At 32.8% G+C, this 22,094-nt stretch overlaps 1 protein-coding gene across 1 annotated transcript in view; it reads right to left on the bottom strand.

Moving 5' to 3' along the window:
• Nucleotides 1-22,094, bottom strand: part of FSTL5 (follistatin like 5) — a 711,768-nt gene that overhangs the window by 645,737 nt on the left and 43,937 nt on the right. Inside the window, exon 2 of the mRNA XM_029939311.1 lies at nt 18,598-18,739. Coding sequence (XP_029795171.1) covers nt 18,598-18,723 — 126 coding nt within the window. The 5' untranslated portion in view covers nt 18,724-18,739. The remainder of the gene's footprint in view (nt 1-18,597; nt 18,740-22,094) is intronic.

Genomic DNA, 22,094 nt, shown 5'->3' with positions numbered 1-22,094 from the left:
CCAACCTTGCAATTAAAGGGATGTTTATTAACGGGATGATCCAAACATTCCCTCTGGAAGTTCTGTTCTCATTTGTTTGGGATTCATTCTCCCAGGCCTTTTTGTGGCTTGACAGATTATAGGTTTGGTTTTCCTCTGCTAATATCATGTACATATTATAGTCAGCTTTCCACTGCTTAATGTTGTGGCATTATTTTCTTTGGTCCTTCCACAACCACAGCAGTAAAAAAATACTCACAAGCAGTACAAAATTTTCACCAAAATGGGTTTCCTTTTATATAACACCATTTTTCTTTAGTGTTTATGTTCTATGTATTCACATATATATTCATATATAATAAATAATGCATATTTCAGTACATATGTGAATATTTTATGCAAAATATATTATGTATATTTTTAAATTAGAAATATTGAAAATCTTATATGTACCATACAATTCTATATCCTTTCCCTCTCTCTATATATTCTTTTCTTCACATATATTCTCCTTTTATAAGAATTCTATGTTCTCACTCATATATTCTCTTATGACATATTTTATCTATCTTATATAATATATATCTTATATGATGCATAATAAGAATATGTGGAACTTTTTGACATTCAACTCTTTGATACAGAATTCTAGTCATTAGCCCAGTGGTGGTCTACCCTGACTGCACCTTAGAATTATCTAGGAAACTTTATAAACATCCATGTCTGGGACTTAATCCCAGAAGCTCTGATTTAATTTCCTAAGGAAACAGACCAAACGTCTGCATGTTAATATGCTCCTAAATGATTCTAATATACAGATAACCACTGCTTTAGAGGCCCTTAAAACTGGGCTATACCTGTAATTGCTTTCTTGAAATAGTCTTAGATTGTTAAAAAGAAATAAATATGACAGAAATACACAATCTTCTTCCTTAGGTTTCTGTAATGTTTCACATAAGGATGCTAAATATAAGTTTTCTGTTAAGAGTCGATAGTGTTGGTTATCATTTTAAACTGATAACAGGTAGAATTCACAACAGATGATCATTTTGTTGCCAGAATTTTATTTTAGGTGGCTTACACGCCTGATAACAGCAAAAGCACAACAATGGCAGTAAGTAATTTTCAGATCATTGCTATGGACTGAATATTTGTGTCCTTCCTCCAAATTCATACCAATTTAATGGTATTTGGAGGTGCAGGATATGGGTGGTAATTAGGTAATGAAGATGGAGGCTTCATAAATGGGATCGGCACTTTTTTTGAAGAAACATGAGTTTGCTTCCTCTATTTCTCTCTAGGCTGTGTGATGATAGCATAAGAACACTTGTCTATAAACTGGTAAGACACCAGACACCATGTCTACTGGCACTTGGGTGTTTGACTTCCCGACTGTCAGTACTGTGATAAATAAATGTCCCTGAAGCAACTCAGTCTATGGGATTTTAATTATATCAACCTGAATTGACAACTATTTTCCTAATGACAAGTAAAAACTTATCATTATCACTAAGCTACGTTAGCTTCATTTAGAAACCAACTAATTCTACCAGTTGTTACCTAATTCAAAAGATGCCTGAGCTTATGTCTTCCAGTGGTATAAGAGCTTATATGTTACAAGCTTAGACAATTTCCATAAACTAGGTTCAGCAAGTCCCTATAATTAATATCAATACTATTGTAAGAAAATAAGAGTTTAATAAAATAAATATCAAGCAGCATTCAATGTTGAATTAAACTTGTGGTGCCAGTGGGAAAGCCTGACAGTGTAATATGAATTTGGTGTTCCAAACTCCAAATGAAATCCACCAAAGGGGCTCCTTGGTAGCTTGGTCACGTTAAGTGTCTGACTTCAGCTGAGGTCATGATCTCACATTTCATGAGTTTGAGCCCCATATCAGGCTCTATGCTGACAGCTGCTTCAGATTCTGTATCTCCCTCTCTCTGTTGCTCCCCTGCTCGACTCTGCCTATCTCTCTCTCTCAAAAATAAATAAGCATTAAAAATAGAAAAAAAAGAAAACCATCAAAAGATGGTTGTGCTCTCTTTTTTGTTCTTTTTATGCTTACTTATTTTATTTGTTGATTTTTGAAATGCTTTACTATTCTCAGATTCTAAGCTAATTTTCAATTCAGGAGAATTTGGACTAGCCTAAGAACTACTGGGTAACAGGTCAAATGTCTGTTGAGAAATTGCAAACTTCTCACATATAGTCTAATGCTTTCCAGTGGCAAATACTGTTGAAGGGACACAAAGTCTCTTTTATATAATAAAATCTTACTTTACTACTTATCAGCAGACACTACAAAAATATAATGTTGAAGTCAATCCTACTGGGGATTTAAGAGAGATGGAAACTGCTTGAAATGACTTATTTTAAAGAGTATAAGAATAAAATGCTATACCTGAGAGACCATTTTCTATTAAATAAATAGATATTGGGAACTTTGGTGTTTATACTATGTACAAAAGCTATAAGAATCTTAAATTGATGATCATTAAGTTTCTTCACATGTGTAAAAGGGTAAAAATCTTTACGAAAAATTTAAACTTATAGTTCTGTGTTTTGTTTACAATTAGGGTAACTTCATAAAAGAAGAATGGTTTTTCTAAGTCAGATATTGCATACTAATTCACATTATATTAAACTTTCAAAAATGGACTTAGTAAGAATTGTGGAGGCTCAGTTTTATTACTTTTTTTCTAAAAAGCTGAATATTCAGTCACTTAATCATCCTGTAATTGTTTTGCTCATCCATTAGTCAGCAGCAGCAATAATATAACATCTGCTCACATCTCATTTTTTCCATCTAGGTAGACAAAAGAAAGATCTAGAATTAAAATAATTAAGTCATTCTGAAATACTTTACAAAACAAATATGCTGGAGCAAACACTTTGGAACACTCTTTGGCATTATCTATTAAAGCTAAATATGTGCCGACCCCATGACCTTATAATTATACTTCAAGTGGTATAAATGCATATGTCCAACAAAAAGCATACTCAGAATGTCATAATAGCCCCAAACTAGGAGAATTCAAATACCTATCAAAAACAGAATGCATAACATATTGTGAACTTTGTGTAACAAGGCTCTATAGAGTACTAAAAACAATACACTTCTGTTACATTCATCAATATAGACAAACATCACATAGTGTTTAGCAAAATAAACAAGCCATACACAAAAGGATACTTGCATCAGGATGCCATTTACATATGAAATTCAAAAGGAATACTAATTTATGGCCCCAAATCTGGAATAGTGGTTACTTTCAGAAAATGGAATTGATTCAAATGGACAAAAATGAAACTTCTGGATTGCAAAAACTATTTTGTATCATAATCTAAGTGGAGGCACTGCAAAAGTGTACATATGTAAAAATGTATTTAAATTTACAGTGATGATTTACCTGCTTCACTGTATCTATATTATTTCAATTAAAATTTTAAAGACAGGCATACTTTGATTTTTTATTTAATAATACAGCCTAGAGGCTAATGAAAATATTTTGAAGAATGGTGATTATACTTAGCATGTGATTTAAGAAAAATAAAAACACATATTTGAAAAGATACATGTATCATAACTTTTATACTATAACATCAACATTATTTCTAGATAAAAACGTAAAATAGAGACTGATATAAAAAAGCAAAAATGAACTTATAATATTTTATTGTTTGTAATCATCAAAGGATGGTAAGCCAGAACTTCAATATGGTTATTTCAAGAGAAGTCAAAGACAGTTGGTGTGTATAGCAGCAATTAATTCTAAAGCCACTAGAGCATAGTTCCCCAAATTGTGTTTCCTAGCATACCAGAAGGTGTTCAAAATTTTCTATAGTCCATTTAGTTGGGAAATTCTAGGTTAAGCAAAGTTTAGAATATTTCTCAGACTTGAATATGCTCTTGTGCATTGTGGATTTCCACAGAAGCACACTCTGCAGTTTTCTCCAAATGACTTGGTCATTAGAATCCATTTTCAGCAGAACATTTCACAGAAATAATGTTCTCAGGGGCAATGAACACAGACTTCTGGGAGGCGAATAAGCGACTTTATTATATCAATCAAAAGGAAAAATCATAAGATCTTAGGGAACAGTATTCCAAAAAAAGGAACACTAGATGCAACAACAGGATTTGAACTATAGCACCAGACCAATTCTATTTATGTCTTATTGAACCTGCTTTTTAGTATAATAATGGACTGAAATAATGGCTAAGAATCTATAGGGAGATAAAGGTTGTTTCTATCTTTTTTTTTTGACAATACATAGTTATTTGTCATATCAAGTTTTGAAGAGTAAGTTTTAAAAGCTGAAAACCTAGTACAATTGGTAAAAACATGCTTGTGCTGGTTATATTTGTACATATAACACACATATATGCTGCATGTGTATAATTATGGTGATTGCTTTTTAAACAAATACATCAGAAAATGTTCTAATGGGTACAATCTCTAATCTCCCCCTTGGTTAGGAGATTAGAGTGTTATTGCAAATCTATCACTACCTGATTTAAGAAAGTTGGGCACCTAACAGTTAAGACCTACACCTGACTAGCAAATTGAAGATATTAGACTTGTAGACAAATAAGATACATCTCAATTTTCACTTTCAATGATGCCTTTGAAATGAGTGTGTAAATAAATACAAATATTTTTTTAAATATTTAATTTTATCTTCTGGAAAAGACAAAGTTGTCTTCAATTTTTTTTAAAGCTATATTTGGTTTCCACTCATCTATCTCTGTGGACAAATTTGAGTTCTGGAAATAGCTAAATCATTTGAAACCACAGTTCACAAAATCACTAAGTAATTGAAACCATCCATTTCTATATTTAATTTTTATTAAGCAACAAATTTTATCCAAATGAAACTTATTATAGCTCAAAATTAAAAAAAAAATCAGAAATGCTCTAGGTGAAATGGAACTACAATAAAGAGGCTTTTCTGCTCAGCTTGGTGTTTGCCTTTCATTTTCATGTATTATTTCCTGGTCACATCCATGAAACTGTAACCTAAGCATAAAATGGAATGGAAACTAGAAATCTGGGATAGGCATTCCAATATGTCTACATGCTGTTTCCCTTAGTATCTCTAATACTTGATTAAAACATGTTCTTCATTCAAGGGAAATAAATAGTTCAGTGGACAAGCAATGTAGTCTTTTTTTTTCAATATAATATTGCTTAAACATAAATAGGCTTAATAAGAGTTATAAAATTCAGAAAATAAAAAGAAATAAAAAGAGGAAGTCCAGCTCACTATTTGCAGATGGTATGATATTCTTTATAGAAAACCAGAAAAAATACACCAAAAAAAGCTGCTAGAACTGACAAACACAATAAAATGACAGGATAAAAATCAATGTACAGAAATTCATAGATTCCTATATACCAATAATGAAGCAGCAGAAAGAGAAAATAAGGAATTATTCTCATTTTCAATTGTACCAAAGACAATAAGATACCCAGGAATAGCCTTACCAACGAGGTGAAAGACCTGTACTCTGGAAACTGTAAAATACTGATGAAGAAAATTTAAGAGGACACAAAGAAATGGAAAGCTATTCTATCTCATTGACTGGAAGAACACATATTGTTAAAACGTCTAAACTACTCAAAGCAATGTACACATTTAATGCAATCTCTATCAAAACACCAACAAAATTTTTCACAGAGCTAGAACAAATAATCCTAAAATTTGTATGGAACCACAAAAGACTCCAAATAGCCACAGCAACCTTGAAAAAGAAAAGCAAAGCTGAAGGCATCATCATCTTTCAGCCTCCACATCCTCCACAATTCCATCCTCCACAATTTCCATCTTCCACAATTCCAGACTTCAAGTTGTATTACAAAGCTGTAGTGATCAAAATCAAATGGTACTGGCACAAAAACAGAAATATAGATCAATGGAACAAAATAGAAAACCTAGGCATGAACCCAAACTGTCTGATCCATTAATCTTTGACAAAGAAGGGAAGGATTTCCAACGAGAAAAAGACAGTGTCTTTAGCAAATCAGGTTGGGAAATTGGACAGCAACATGCAAAAGAAATAAACTGGAGCATTTTTTTTACACCATATACAAAAATAAATTCAAAATGGAGTTGGGGGAACCTAACAGGCTCAGTCTGTCAAGCATCCAACGACTTGGTCATGATCTCACAGTTGGTTACTTCAAGCCCTCATTGGGCTCTCTGCTGTTTAGCACAGAGTCTGCTTCAGATCCTCTGTAATCCCCACCCCTCTTCCATTCACTCTCTCTTTTTCAAAAATAAATAAAAGCATTTAAAATATATATTACAAAATGGATTTAAAGATCTATGCATGACACCTGAAACAATAAAAATCCTAGAGGAGAACATAGGCAGTAACCTCTTTGACACTGACCATATCAACTTCTTTATAGATATGTCTCCTGAAGCAAGGGAAACAAAAGCAAAAGTAAATTATTGGGATATTATAAAAATAAAAATCTTTTGGACAGTGAAGAAATCACTCAACAAAACTAAAAGACAACCTATAGAATGGAAGAAAACATTTGCAAATGACGTATTTGATGAAGGGTTAGCACTCAAAATATATAAAGAACTTATAAAACTCAACACCCCCCCATAAAACAAATAATACAATAAAAAATGGGCAGAAGACATGAATGGACATTTTTTCCCCAAAGAGGACATACAGATGGCAAACAAACATGAGAAAAAGTGTTCAACATCACTCATAATCAGGGAAAAGCAAATCAAAACTGCAGGGAGGTATCATCTCACAACTGTCAGAATGGCTAAAATGAAGAACAGAAGAAACAATAGGTGTTGGAGATGTGGGGAAAGGGGAACCACCTTAAACTGCTGGTGAGAATGCAAACTGGTGCAGCCACTCTGGAAAACAGTATGGAGGTTCTTCAAAAAGTTAACAATAGAACTAGCCTACCATCTAGTAAATCACTACTAAGTATTTACCCAAAGAATACAAAACTACTAATTCAAATGGATACAAGCACCTTGATGTTTATGGCACTATTATCTACAATAAAAAATTATGAAAAAAGCCCGTGTCCATCTGATGAATATATAAAGAAGAGGTGAGAGAGAGAGAGAAAGAGAGAGAGAGAGAGAGAGAGAGGGAGAGAGAGAGAGAGAGAGAGAGAGAGAGAGAGGGAGAGAGAGAGAGAGATTGAGAATATATGCTAAGTGAAATAAGTCAGAGAAAGACAAATACCATATGATTTCACTCATGTGGAATCTAAGAAACAAAACAAATGAGCAAAGGGGTAAAAAAGAGAGGCAATCTAAAGACTCTTAACTATAGAGAACAAACTAATGGTTACCAGAGGTGAGGTGGGTGATGGGATGGGTTAAATTGGTGACGGGGATTAAGGAATGCACTTGCTGTGATGAGCACTAGGTGTGTATAAAATTGTTGAATGACTGTATTGTACACCTGAAATTAACTAATGGTAATTTAAATAGAAGTTGAAAATTAATAATTATAAAATTTATTCATATATACTTCTTAAATATCTATAAACCTTAAATAAATTTAAAGAATAAATAGAAAATTTTTAAAGTCCAAAATATTCAATTAGTGAAACAGAATTGATACAATTAGTGATATATCATTGACACTATATCAACACTTGCTACATAACTATGGTAGTGACAGGAACATAGAACACAGTAGGATTAAATATCTTTTACTTTCTTATTTTTCAAAGATGAAATGAAACTTCAGTTTTTAGACTTGTTAAAATTCTAATAGAATGTGATAAAGCAAGAGATATTTTCTCATTACAATAGTTATATGTCCTTTTATTTTTTTTTCTTTTCCTAACTGGAGTTTTAATTCCTTCTCATCAGTGTTATTTCTGCCATTTCTGGTTTGCATATCGTTAATCTCACAGAAGTGAGTTATAGAGATGACATACTAGGGAAATACTATTTCAGATCTTAAATTGGGTGTGACTGATTAACTTTAGTGGCTCATAAACCAACTGCAGTTGATGAATTCCTAAATTCGTTAACAATGAAACATGAGCAAAATAAATATGATATTTTGAATTATATATATTATCATATGTTATACATTTCTATATAATTATATAGTATATATAATTCTAAATATACATAGATATAAACCTATCTAAAGGTAGACTCTGTTTACTGTCTTCACATTGTTTTTTTATGAAATCATACTAGAGACTCTAATAGAAGCTCTATCTAGTTTAAAATTTTACAATGATAGGAGCGCCTAGGTGGCTCAGTTGGTTAAGTGTCCAGCTTCGGCTTAGGTCATGATCTCATGGTTTGTGGGTTTGAGCCCCATGTTGGGCTCTGTGCTGACAGCTAGCTCAGAGCCTGGAGCCTGCTTCAAATTCTGTATCTCCCTCTCTCTTTGACCCTCCTCTGCTCGCACTGTCTCTCTCTGTCTCTCAAATATAAATTTAAAATTTTTTTTTTAAATTTTACAGTGATATAAATATTTTGATAAAACAATTATATATTCTTTAGAGTATTGAGGGAATGTAAAATACTTCAACAACTGAAAATAAAATAATATTACAAAAAATGGACAAAAATTTTTGGACACTTCACAAAACAAAATTTATGAATAGTCAGTACACAAATGAAAAAATTCTCAGTGTCACAAACAGTCATCAAAAAATATTAAAACTACAATAAATTCCATGCTCAGAATGACTAAAACAAAAATTAAGAAAAGAGAACAGCAAAAGTTGCCTTGAATGTAGAGTCACTGGAAATTGTACACATTACTATTGAGAATATAAAATTATGTATCATTAGAAGTTCTGGTGGTTTCTTTTTAAAGGAAAACTAGTGTACAAACTAGCAATCCACTGCTAATAATTATTAACTATTAGCCCAAGAAAAATGAAAATATAGAACCAAAAAGACTTATACAAGAATGTTCAAACTCACAACCAGGTTTCCATCAACAGGAAATAGATTTAAAAAAATTAAACACTGTGATATATTAATATGGTAAAATATTACTCAGCAATAAAAGGAATAAACTATTAAGAGTCAATAACATAAATGAATTTCAGTAACATTATTTTGAGTAAAACAAATATACAAATCTGCATATATGGTATGATCCCATTTACAAGAAATTTTCAAACAGATAAGACTGTACGATGGTGAATAATATGAGAACACTTGTGGCTTCAGCATGAATGAGGGCAGCAGAGATTCACAGGGGAAAGACATGAGGCAACTTTTTTGGGGGCATGGTTTTTAACACCTTGATACAGTTGTATTTTGAATTTTTTAGATGTTTATTTTTGAGAGACACAGAGAGAGTGAGGGAGGGGCAGAGAGAAAGGGAAACAGAAGATTTGAAGGGGGGCTCTGTGCTTACAGGAGAGAGCCTGATACGGGGCTCGAACCAACGAATGGGAGATAATGACCTGAGCCAATGCTCTGCTGATTGAACCACCCAGGCGCCCCATGTATTCTGATGTTTATTGCAGATGCGCACACATTTGTCAAAATTCAAAGAATAAAGACATAAGATTGGGCCTCTCCATTATGTATAAAATGTATCTCCAAAGAAAAATAATCTCTAGATAAATATTTAACTCTAATAAATGATGTGTTCTAAAGTATCTAAGAAAGAAAAGTTTACTGTCTATAATTTGAAATAAATAAAAAGTAAGGTAGATTAACAAATGAAAAGAGGGATGGAGATACGCACAAACATATACATATATCAGTGAAAACCAAGCATAATAAAATATTTATCTAGGTCTTGGTTACATGAATATTCACTGTAAAGCTTATTCAAATTTGCTGTATATTTAAAATTTAATTCCAAAATTTGAGAGAAATAAAATAGAAGGGATACAAAAATTTTCTGAACCTTTACACAATTAGAAGTATTTATATCACTTCAAATAATATATTTTAAAAGCTTATGTTGCATTTGTTTACAGTATCTGTCAGAACACTTGTTTTTGTGAGGTCTTTATAAAAGATTTATATAAACCTAATTGGCAAAATACCCAGCAGAAAGTTGATAGTGGAAGAAGGGTGCAGGTGTGGGACCATAAAGGATATGGGAACTCAGAACTCTGGGCTCACTCTGGTTGTTAACCTAAAGCTGCTCTAAAAATAGTAGTGAGCATAGCATATACAGTTGCTGAATCACTGTGCTGCACAACTGAAAGTAATATAACATTGTGTGTCAACTCTACTCGAATAAAAAATTTTTTAAAAATGAATTATTTTGGAAAAAAATAAATTTTTAAAAAACCTGTTAAAAAAATAAGAAAAACGATCAGGCCCCTACCTCAGGAGAAAACAAAACCACCTTGCAGGATTTCTGATAGCAGATGTAAGCAAACTTCTGACAGAATATTTACATGTTTTTAATGTTTGTTATTAATTTTTGAGAAAGAGAGAGACAGAGCATGAGCAGGGGAGGGGTAGAGAGAGAGGGAGACACAGAATCCAAAGTAGGCTCCAGGCTCTGAGCTGTCAGCACAGAGCCCAAAGCAGGGCTCGAACCCAGAAACCATGAGATCATGACCTGAGCTGAAGTCCAACAGTTAACCAACTGAGCCACCCAGGAGCTCCTGACAGCATGTTTACAATACAGATTTTTTTTGTGGTTGGCTTTTTTTTGTTGGCTATTTCTACCAATTGTTAGTGTAATGAGTGACAGCCCTACTCCGAATGGGCTGTTTGTTTAACCCACACAACTGGTAAACTCACAATCACTTTCAAGTAGTTCAACAATTTAACTAAGCATGTTTTTTCTAATTCCTAGCCCAGCAAATATGCAAAATCACCCCATTTATTTTCCTGTAAACTAGTCTCTATGAAGCAAACTTGGCACTGGCTTGTCCCGGAGGGCCAGTTCCCTTGCTATTTATTAAATAAGGTCTTTTATTGTATTTTCAATCCATTCATTTGAAAAGTTTACTTCACCAATAATCACAGGCAAACCAACATGTGTATTTAAGAACTTAATTTGAATCATTTTGCTCAGCAGCTACTTAATAAATACTTGTTGATATGATGAGTGAATGCATGTTTTTGCTGATAAAAAGCTGGACTTGAAACATGTTAATTAAGGGGGTAGTGGGTTAAAGGGAAAGAAAGCTGTTTTGCAAGTTCGGAAATCTGGATTTTAATCTTAGCTAAGTAACACCCACTTGTGTAATTAACAGAGAACTTTGCCTCTCAGGTCCTCAGCTTTATATTTTAAATTGATTGAATATTTTTTACTATCTTGTGGCTCTAAAAATATCTCTCAGCTCATACATAGGGAACTGATGCTTGAAATAAGCAGTGAGTAATAGTACTTAAAAGTAATACCATACACTCATTTGTGGTTCATATACCATAGGGTGTTTATCTTTTAAATGTGTTGAATATCAAGCTCGTAAATCAGGATATTTCCTCTCATTTATAATACAGAGGTGTGGTAATTGAATTCACAATAGAATTTTAATAATTGAAGATGTACAAAACAACTTATAATTAATTCACACATTGAAGTACTGAATGCAAATGCTAGTTCACAATATATTAATATTAATGATTAGATAAAGGCATTTCTACCTCAATCATAACCTTTAACTCATTATCTGTTAACTCACAATCCTCTTTCCTACATCTACAGCATAGTGTATCCACATTGAACCCTGTTATCAACAACATACCTATATTTTTTTTAAATGTAAGATAGCATAATGCTTAATTAGCAGAAAATATGGGGATGTTAATAGTTGGTTTTTCTATCAAATTAATATGATGTAACACTCTTCTTACCACAGAAATGGTGGAAAAATACAACTAGATCCAGAGATAAGAACACTTTGGAAGTCAATCTAAAGAAAATGAACATTAATGACAAACTCATTTCATTGTACCTAGGTCCTAATAGTTTGTATTTGTTGATCAGTAAATGAATCAATGTTCAGAAAATGGATAGAACCATTTTTGTTGTTCTTGTTGTTGTTTAACTATCAGGATAATTTTTTTGAAATTATTGCATTGGATAAAAGGAAGCACTGTAACTCAAGTCACTTTAAAAATCCATACTGGTGTGGTAGAAAGCTTGAAATGTGCCCAAGGCTGATACGTAAGTAGAGTTTTCTGAAACTCTGACAAGCTTGGCTTTAATGTACTATATAAATTTGACTTTATTTGCCTACTTTGTTATACTTTGTGAATAGATTTAAATAGAGTGCTAAAACATCACATTTTTAATATTTCAAAACTTTAAGTCTTCAACGAAAGGTAGCTCTATTCTTTCAAGTTATAGCTACTTTTAAAGCTTTACAAAAATAGTTTAATGTAGAGTCAGAGAAGTGTAAAGGAGCACCCTGTTTTGCAAACCACCTTACACATCTATAATAATAGTGCTGCTTTGAGAATTCATTCTTGAAGGGATAAAATGACAATTTTCTCTAGCAGGTCCTCATCTTAGGAATTTTAAAAGTTAGATATACTCTTTTCTTGACTTAGTTTTGTTACGCAGAATGATTCAATCCACTGCAAGTCAATCTCCCCCAGTTTATCAAATATACCTTGGTTTGATGGAACAAATATGCAAGCAACACATCCAAAGGTGAGCAAAATATTTCTCTCCCCTTAGAGTTCCAGAAAGAACCCAGTTAACTAGGTGAAAGGTAAGACGAACTTATAACTATGTACTGGGTGCTCAAATCAACTTAGAAACACACACAGAATAAATTTTGGCTTTAGATACACTTAATGGCAATTCTAACTTCCTGTTAAAGGAAGTGTTCTCCATATGCATTGGGAGAAAATCTTCCATGGCCTTTCATGTTTCTGAAGCCTCATGTACAGAGACACAGAGCCATTTGCTCTAGACTATCTGGTCAGGGATATTTGGATAGAAACTTCCCTGAAACATAGAGATAATGTTTCTCGCTAGAGCAAAGAGCAAGTGTGTTTACAACCTTAGAAAACAAGAGTTTGTATGTCCATTCACAGTGGCAGGCAGGAATACTTGCTGTCCAGCATAACAAAGACCAAGTCTTTGTCTGGTACAAAGAACAGGAAGGCTTATGGGCCATACAATAGATATGGTGCCCTTCAACTCACCCATGTATCATTCTCTGTGGTATGTGCTGGTTTAACCTGGTCTGGTAACTAGCTCAATTAATACTGGAATTTCATGTTCCAAAAATGTTCTTATTTTTCTAACATAATTTACTTGACTAGAAAAAATCTGAGATTTATTAATAATATTCGGCCACTATAATATATATGGCATAAATAGACTGATGTATATATTAGTTAGTGCAGTCTTTAAGGTTTGATTAATTATTTGACCAGTACTCCTTTACCCCATTCATTGCTACCATTTGTTGCTCTCATATAGTGTGCCCAATTGCTTTCTGACCTCTGCAACATATATTAACATTTTAGGAGCCTTCCGTTGAACATGCTGCAAGCAGTCAGATATTTCAGATGGAAAGGAACAATTTTTCCTCAGTCAAGAAATAATGCTCCTGGGTTTGCCTGAAGGTTTCCAGCCTCTAAGCAGACATGGTTTTGATGTGTTGTTTAATGTTTGTCTCCTTCCCTAGAGTTCTTTCCTCCTACTCTCACCCATCCACAGCTACCACTCTTTAATACCAAAAGAAAAAACTCATCTCCCACAAATGATGTATTTGAATTATTCTGTACAACGGTGCAAACACTCTCTGGATGTATTAAATTATGCCAACTCTGCCCATTTACACAGTAACTACTCTCATAGACAAACATTTTGATTTAGAAGGTAAGAGAATCATAATTCCCTTTTGGTTTGAAAAATATGGAAAGTCTTAGAATTGACATAGGCAAGTGGAGCCTAAGGAGACAGGATAACTCATTTAGCTCTGTACAATCAGGCTGGACATAGCATTCTCTGGCCACATAAAAGAATTTTAAGGTCTCTAAGTGGCCCCACCAGTATACTCAACACTCCTGTTGTTCTCTTAAGATCTTCCTTCAAGCCTGACTTTGAGTATCATCAGCAGCAGACAATGCAGCAATGTGAGCAGTGCTATAGATAAGAAAAAGGATTTGAGGTATAGTACTGTTCCTAACAGGATTTACAACCAGACAATTAGAGTATATGGCAATATACTAAAATATTAGGACATGCATGTTACAGGGTTATAAATACAATAGGAAATTACTCTGTGATGGTAAATTATGACCCAGCAAGAAGTAGAGACAAGACAAGAAAGAAATAGAGAAAAGAGAGTAAGAAAAATCCAAAGACTGAAAATGAAGTAAGAAGCCAAGATGGTACAGACAAAGGAACCTGGAATTTCTGATTAGGAGATAATGAGTTTAAGTTTTAGTTCTGTCTTTGTTGGTGAGTATAGGCTAAGGTCATGCTGAGGTAACAAAACTCCCACATCTCAGTAGTTTAAAACGGAAGTGTTTTGTTTTGTTTTGTTTTGTTTTGTTTTGTTTCTCTTTCATTTTATCTTTTAAGAGGTGTTTTACTCCTCCTAGTTATTCAGACACTTGGGATGATTAAGAAACAACTACCTTGAACAGATGCTGTGTGTAATGCTAGAGGAAAGAGAGCTTAGGAACATTTTGTAATTGTAGTCAAATGTCCAACCCAGATGCATCACATGGCCAGAACTAGACACCTAGTCCCATCCAACCACAAAGGGATGTAACATCCTACCTTCCTACCATGTGATCAGAATGTGGGGAGAATAGGAACTATATGACACATAGGTCAAATTACTAAAAAAAGTTCTCATTGTGTATTCTGCATTATTTAATCTTTGTGTATTCAATTCTAAATCTTCTTTCCTAATCTTCTAGGTGTGTGACATTAAAAATTACTATACATTTGTAAATATAGTTTCCTCATCTAAGAAATAACAATAAAATTCCTTGCTATATATGAATATTCATAATTAAATGACCTAATATATGGAATAAAGCTAATGAATTCCTACATTCGGTGTTCTGTAAATGTCTGTTGGATAACACAGCAGTTAAAACACATGTTTGCTCCTTCAGGCATACTGTGGACTATAATTAAAATTTCTATAATTAGCATGATGAATTTATGTGGTATTCATTTTTATCTTAAGACACAAACAGATATGTTTTCAATCACTCGTGTGTGCATATAGTGATAAATGATATAAATATGCCACATATATTTATATTTTGATTGACAATATATTTCTATGTAATCTGACAAATAAGTCACATTTTATTTTTTGCTCCTCAAAGAGGATTCATTATACAGTTGGCATACAAATATTTGGTAAACATGAGTCTTAAATATAGTATTTGTTCAGACTCAAAGTACTGACATCTCTCTGGGAAAATGTGGGAAATAGCTAATTATATCTAAAGATTGACTTTATCTATTTTTTTTATTTTATAGTTTTCTAGTCAATAAATATATTCAATACAGTGGAGCCTAAACCAAACAAAATCTTCTTATAGATTTCCTATATAGACATTAGAAATATAGGCATTTATATTCTTTGTAATTTAAACAAAACTCTAGGTCAAAAAATAACAAATAATAGGAAATTAATTTATATATGTTAAAACAATTTATTTTAAACACTTTATTAAGTATTGCTTTGTTGTATTTACTATGATAAAATAATAGAAAAATAATAATTAATTATAATGAACTATATATATATATGATTTCAGCCTTATTCTAGTCAGCAGATGGAATAATTCATTCTATATATTTTTTAAAATGTTGGTCCTATGCCAAATACAATTCTAAGTGCTGCAGGATAGCAAGATGAATAGTAGCTCACATCATATAGAAGGGAACAAGCCAGTAAAATAATAAATAAGTGAAATATACATATATAGTACACACATACACATATTATGTAAATTTGTCATTTAAATATATGTGTCAAATTGTGATAAGCTCTATGGATGAAAATATATTTTAAAAAAAGAAATAGGAAATGTCTGTGACTGTACCATGTTTAATTATTGTTTGTGAAATCCTCACCGCTAACATTGCATCTAAGCATAACTGAAATGAGAATCAGTGGAAAAAGAAATGGCATGGCATTTCTGGGATCCAAATAATAATTGCTTCAAATAGAAATAAAGGCAGGGCTCCTGGGTGGCTCAGTCAGTTGAGCATCTGACTCTTGATCTCAGCCCAGGTCTTGAGCTCAGGGACATGAGTTCAAGCCCTGTGTTGGAGCCTACTTAAATAAATAAGTAAGTAAGTAAGTAAATAAATAAATATAAGTAAATGGACTATAATGAAGTTAATCTTCAAGGTCTTGGGGGAAATAAAGACCTATATTCTCTGTGTTTGGGTAGGGATATTCCTAGTGAGTAAAAGGTACTTGGTGGGGTTTTGGCAAGGACTTGTACAATCTAGTATACTTCTTTACTCTTGTCAAAATACACACTTACACACACACACACACACACACACACACACACTCATGAAATGCCTTTTATAACTTAATTTTACCTCTGTACCAAATTTCTTGAAAGTTAGGTATTCCTAACATTCTCTGCCTCTCTGTTTTTACATAAGAGTAAAAATATATTATCTCTAGCTATTTAGATGTAAGATCCATAGAGATGGAAAAGATTGAGAGCTAACTTTGATCATTTGGGGTGATTATTAGTGTTTCTAAAACAGATTTGACTCATTGTGCTGTTTCTTTACTTTAAAGGTTTAAATATGATGGCAATGCATGAAAAATAATTTATCTTCAGCATCCAAATATAATTCAAAATGGTTTGTTTATGAATGTACACTGAGACATAAAATCCTGTGGTATTGTATTTAGCAGAAGAACAATAAAAATCGCATAGCCATGCATTCTGCTGGCCATTTTTCTGCCATGGAGTCAATTAAACAGTATCAATTCTGCTCATGGCACCAAAGAAAAGATTAGAAAGGTATAGTTTCCTACCTCAAGACATATAATTCAGGTGAGACAAACAGCAGAGAATAAATATTCACTAGTATGTAACAAAATAAACCAATATATGGAATTAATAATATTTTCAGAGTATTCATAAAGGAGTTATTCTATCTAAACTTTGGACTAAGATGAAATTGACAGTCTGTGGGGCAGGGGACACAAAGGATAATTGGAAGGTTGTGGAACATGTCCTATTCTCCAACTGCATTTATCTAGAAACATTTCCTTTTACACATGACTAAATTTCAACAATGATTTTTGACATTGAAGTATATTTTACTTATTTTATTTTTTCTGGCTATCAAGCTTATATTTCATGTTACCCTAGTCACTTAATATATTTAATACATGTATACTTTCATTGAATCTCTTAATGCTTTTAAAAGTTTGACTTTTCATATATAAAATTAAACAAGTACATCTTTATAGGAATGTTTGGATATTAAATAAAATATGATTTTTAAGAGCTTATCCTATGATCTGGCACATAAAACTCCAAGTAAAACAGCTATTTTATCAAAACACTTAATATTATGAAAGAATTTTAGCAAAAATGTATGCATGGATATATACATGTATGTATATAACACAGGTTTGGACTGGGTGGGTTCACTTATACAAGATTTTAAAAATAAATGTAGTTCAGCAGTTTAAATATAAATTTTCTCTTCCTTCTAATTTTTAATAAATTTTTCTCGAGCTAACTTTATTGTGAGAATATAGCATATAATACATATAACATCCAAAATTTGTGTTAATCAACTGTTTATATTATCAGTAAGGCTTCAGTCATCAGTAGCCTGTTAATATTTAAGATTTGAGGGAGTCAAAAGTTATTTTCAAAACATAGGGGTCTGTGCCCCCAAGTCCACGTTGTTCAAGGGTCAACTATACTTAAATTTATTTGAAGGGTTTCTTTTAAGACAAGTAACATAAGAAAATTTAAAATATATTTTACTCCCATAATTATTATTTTTATCTGCTATTAGGACCAAAATGTATTATAACCTTTTAATTTGATTATATTAAGCATTGCTTTAGAATCATGATCTGTTATTAAAATAAAAGCATTAGCTTTATATAAGTATATAATCTATATAATTTATAGTGTATCTAAATGTAAACTTATTTTGTACTTGAAAATATTTAACATAAGGAAGTGAGGTATTTGCCCAATATAAAATAACAACATTATGATTTTTATGAAATTAAAATGTCTAATGATTTCTACAAATACTAATTCTTTGCCAACCTATATATCTCCAGATGATATAGACATCATTTTGGTTACTTTTATTATGAATTAAAAAACATGATACTTATGTTTTAGTTAAAAACTTCCAACCTAATATGGTAATGCCAGAAACTATCGGTTGAGTAGGTCTTAACAGATTTACCTATTTTTATAAATCCATTACTATGGCTTAATGAATATTTTAATGCTTTTAAAATAAACCATCTCTATATTTTGTCAAGAAATATTTAATTCCCCAAATTATAAATGTCTAAATTATTACTGCCATTTCATATTTTAAAATTCTGAAGGCATATACTGACATAAGTGCTCCTGAGTGAATAATAAAGCAGACACCTAGTAGTTTAGTTCATAATTGGTAGGCACTGTGAGCAAATTCAGAATGGTGACTGTACCTTGTGTCGCAATCTTGTTAGAGGCTGGTAGGATTTAAGGCCATATCCTGCTTCTTTGGTTGGCCTTCCTTCTGACTCCAAAAAAATGAATCCAAGAACGAAAACAGCTGACCAGCACTTAAACATTCTTATTGCTTTTCACCTGCGAAAATTAGCATTGCACGTAATCAGAAAATGCATTATATGCTGAAAAAATGTATCAAGAAATATATAATAATGCACAGAAATCTCCACAGATCTAATAAAAAATTGTAGGTAACTGTCAACTGAATCCATAACAGGTAAGCCTCTCCAAATAAATATTAGAATCTTCTTCATCATAACAAACACTTTTTTAAAAAAATTTCTCACTCATGCAGCTTTACACAACATTGCATGCATCGAAATATAGAAGCCAATCAAAATGTATTGAGGAAAAAATTAATTGAAATCAAGTTGAAAGAAAATGAAAATTAAAAAAACCTTTAAACCATGGCTGGTTTTCTAAGCATCTATATAGAGAACAATTATCAATATACTTATAAATCTTGAACTCCTCTTTGAGTACATTTGATGAATAACAACTAAAATAATTCACTAGTAAAGATTGCTGAGAGTTCGATAAGGTAGTTTTCTATTGTTTGCTATTAATAAACTGAGGTACAACAATAATTAGGCAGACAGTTATATTGAGTTGTGAAGGAATTTTTTCAACACTCTCAAAAAGAATATTTTCAAAAAATTTCTTCCTAAGTGCTTTAAACTAAAACCTGTATGGGTCTCCACTGCTTTGTGTCTTTGTACACACCAAAGAAATTGTAAAATAGCATAAATTTAGAATCATATAAACTCTAAGCCCTCTTCCAAACCAAGAAATCAATGTGTGGTTTTTTTTTTTTTTGGTTTTTACTTTTTTAACATTTTATTTATTTTTGAGAGACAGATAGAATATTAATGGGGGAGGGGCAGAGAAAGAAGGAGACAGAATGTGTGGCAGGCTCCAGGCTCTGAGCTGTCAGCACAGAGCCTGGCACAGGGCTGGAACCATTGAGCCATGATATCATGACCTGAGTCAATGTTGGATGCTTAACTAAGTCCCTCAGGTGCCCCAACAAATCAATGCTTTGAATTAAACTGTATTCTGTTTTATCATTTTCCACCAACACATGTTTGCCCCTATTGTGACAAAAAAATTAAAAAAAGGAGCTCTTTCTCCTCCTATCTACTCCATACTCTATGTCTGTCTGACTTCTTGAAAAACTTAACCAATTATTTAGCCATGCTGTTTATTTTACTGTTTCCTAAACTCTCTAAGTTATTAAATATCCTTAAAGATGCTCAAATTACCCAAGTTTTTAAGATTGTTTTTCTCCTCTACTTTCTGAATTTTCTGAAAGTTTGTATCTCATTCTAGCTAATTTCTGAACCTAGTTCACTGAAGCATTTCTATCACCCTATCTAATAACATTTTTTTCAAGAAATGGTCACTTTACTTGGTGTTTATGACACCCCTCACTTCCAGTTCTGTAGAATTTCTGTAAAAAAACCTCCTTCTTAGCCATTTTGCAAGTTCATCCCACTCCTTTGCTTCACCATTTAATATTATAGCTTATCAAATATTGTTGTTAGCCACTTACCTACTCTATTCATCCAGCCAAGCATTCAACAACATCTGTGGTTTTCATTACAGCTACCTCCTGTTTTTGAAATTTACCTTAGACCACTTTGCTTTTACTGAACACCTACATGAGTACCTGTTTTCATTAACCAAAAGAAATCCAAAGACAACACACACACACACACACACACACACACACACACACACACACACACAAAGGTGAAAAGGCTTATCAGTGTTGGCAGTTTGTTTTGGAGTCAGCCCTTTAAAAAGCAGCATGACTGGGGAACATGAAGCAGAGAGAGTGGCCCAACCAAGCTCCTTCCCAGGCAACTAACTACATTCAACATCTCAACACCAAGCCACTAGAGCTTTGAGCTGTGTCTGTGAGCAACCGTGCTTTATCTTAATTTATTTCGTGTATCTGTTAGCAAGATGTATCCTAAGGTATCCGAAAAGACTAAGAAAGTTTCTTGGGGGTCTGAGAACACTCAAAAAACGTTTCCTATAAATTAATGGCAATTCTTTCTTCATTTTATGCTTTCTGGCTTATGAAAGTTTTCATAGAAATGCTATACTTTCAAATAGCAGGTCCCTGGTGGTCTAGTGGTTAGGATTCGGCGCTCTCAAATAGCAGGGAAAACTTTTATTTTATTTCTTCTCACTCAATTTCCAAATTGGTACAGTTAGTCTACTTAACAGATCCACCTTTATGTTTCAACAACAGTTCATAGTATACAAACCCTACATAAAATCGTGCTTTCCCAGATTTCCATTCATCTATTTACTCAAGCCAGAAACGAAAGAGACAGGTTTATCTCCCTTACCTTTCAGATCAAACCCATACTTAAATTCTGTTAGTTCTACCTTGAAACTATATGTCCCAAACATCAGCTTCTCTCCAGCCTACAGTCACAACCCTAGTTAAGCTATCAGCACCCCTCTTGTCCCCTAAACTGCCTCACTCACACCCTTACTAGTCATCCATATTTATGCACATACATCTTGAATTATTCCCTACCAAATAGCCTGAGTGAACATGTCAAAAGCAAATATCCTGATGCAGTTGCCTTTGTTAATAACCTTTGATTATACTCATTTACCCTGAAAATCAAAATCAAAATTCCTGAAATAACCTACAACTGCCCACAGAATCCAGGCTCTGCATATCTTTCTCTTCCTCCAAAGAACTGCTCTGCAACGACACTGAACTTACTTGGTCTATTCTCACTATAAGATTTTTGTACACTATTTCCACCATTTTAAATTCACCTTTCCACACTTTTTGTGTGGATAATGGATAATCCACTCCATTTATCACCCAAAGATCTTCACATATTGAATATATCTTAAGTATCGTTCCTCATCACACCAAGCCTGGATTGCATTTCTTAGTAGCTACTCATGCTCATAGGTCAATTCCCCTTCGTTTCAGAGCAACCATCTGTAATTATACATCATTAATGTGATAATTTAAATAATGCTGGCCTTCTGCACTACATTATATAATTTTCTTCTCCTTCAAAATTCATGAATGCAGGGATCTGGGTTGTTTTGTTTCTTTTTAGCATTATATCATCTGGGCCTGGCAAATTGTCTGGTACCTACTAGACACTCAATAAATGAATGCATAAATGAATGTCATCCTGCATTCAATAGAAAAAAAACAGATCGTGTTTTCTTGCATTCTGATGATATTGAATGCAATTCTTACTTCACTACCACTACAAAACGTCTGAAAACTAGCCCAGAAAACTAAATAATTTCATTTGCAATCCATCCCTGTGCTGTCAATTTGATGTATAGTCTAATCCTTCTCTCAGAGGTAAATATTTGTTTATAAGACAACTGGATGGAATATTTTAAAGCCAAGATAGAGCCCAAGAATAAAGCAAACAGG

Source organism: Suricata suricatta, chromosome 1 (genome assembly GCF_006229205.1).
Source record: "Suricata suricatta isolate VVHF042 chromosome 1, meerkat_22Aug2017_6uvM2_HiC, whole genome shotgun sequence".
In the NCBI taxonomy this organism is placed as follows: Eukaryota; Metazoa; Chordata; class Mammalia; order Carnivora; family Herpestidae; genus Suricata; species Suricata suricatta.
Note: the sequence above shows the minus strand (reverse complement) of the source record. Positions and strands in the feature narration are given on the sequence as shown.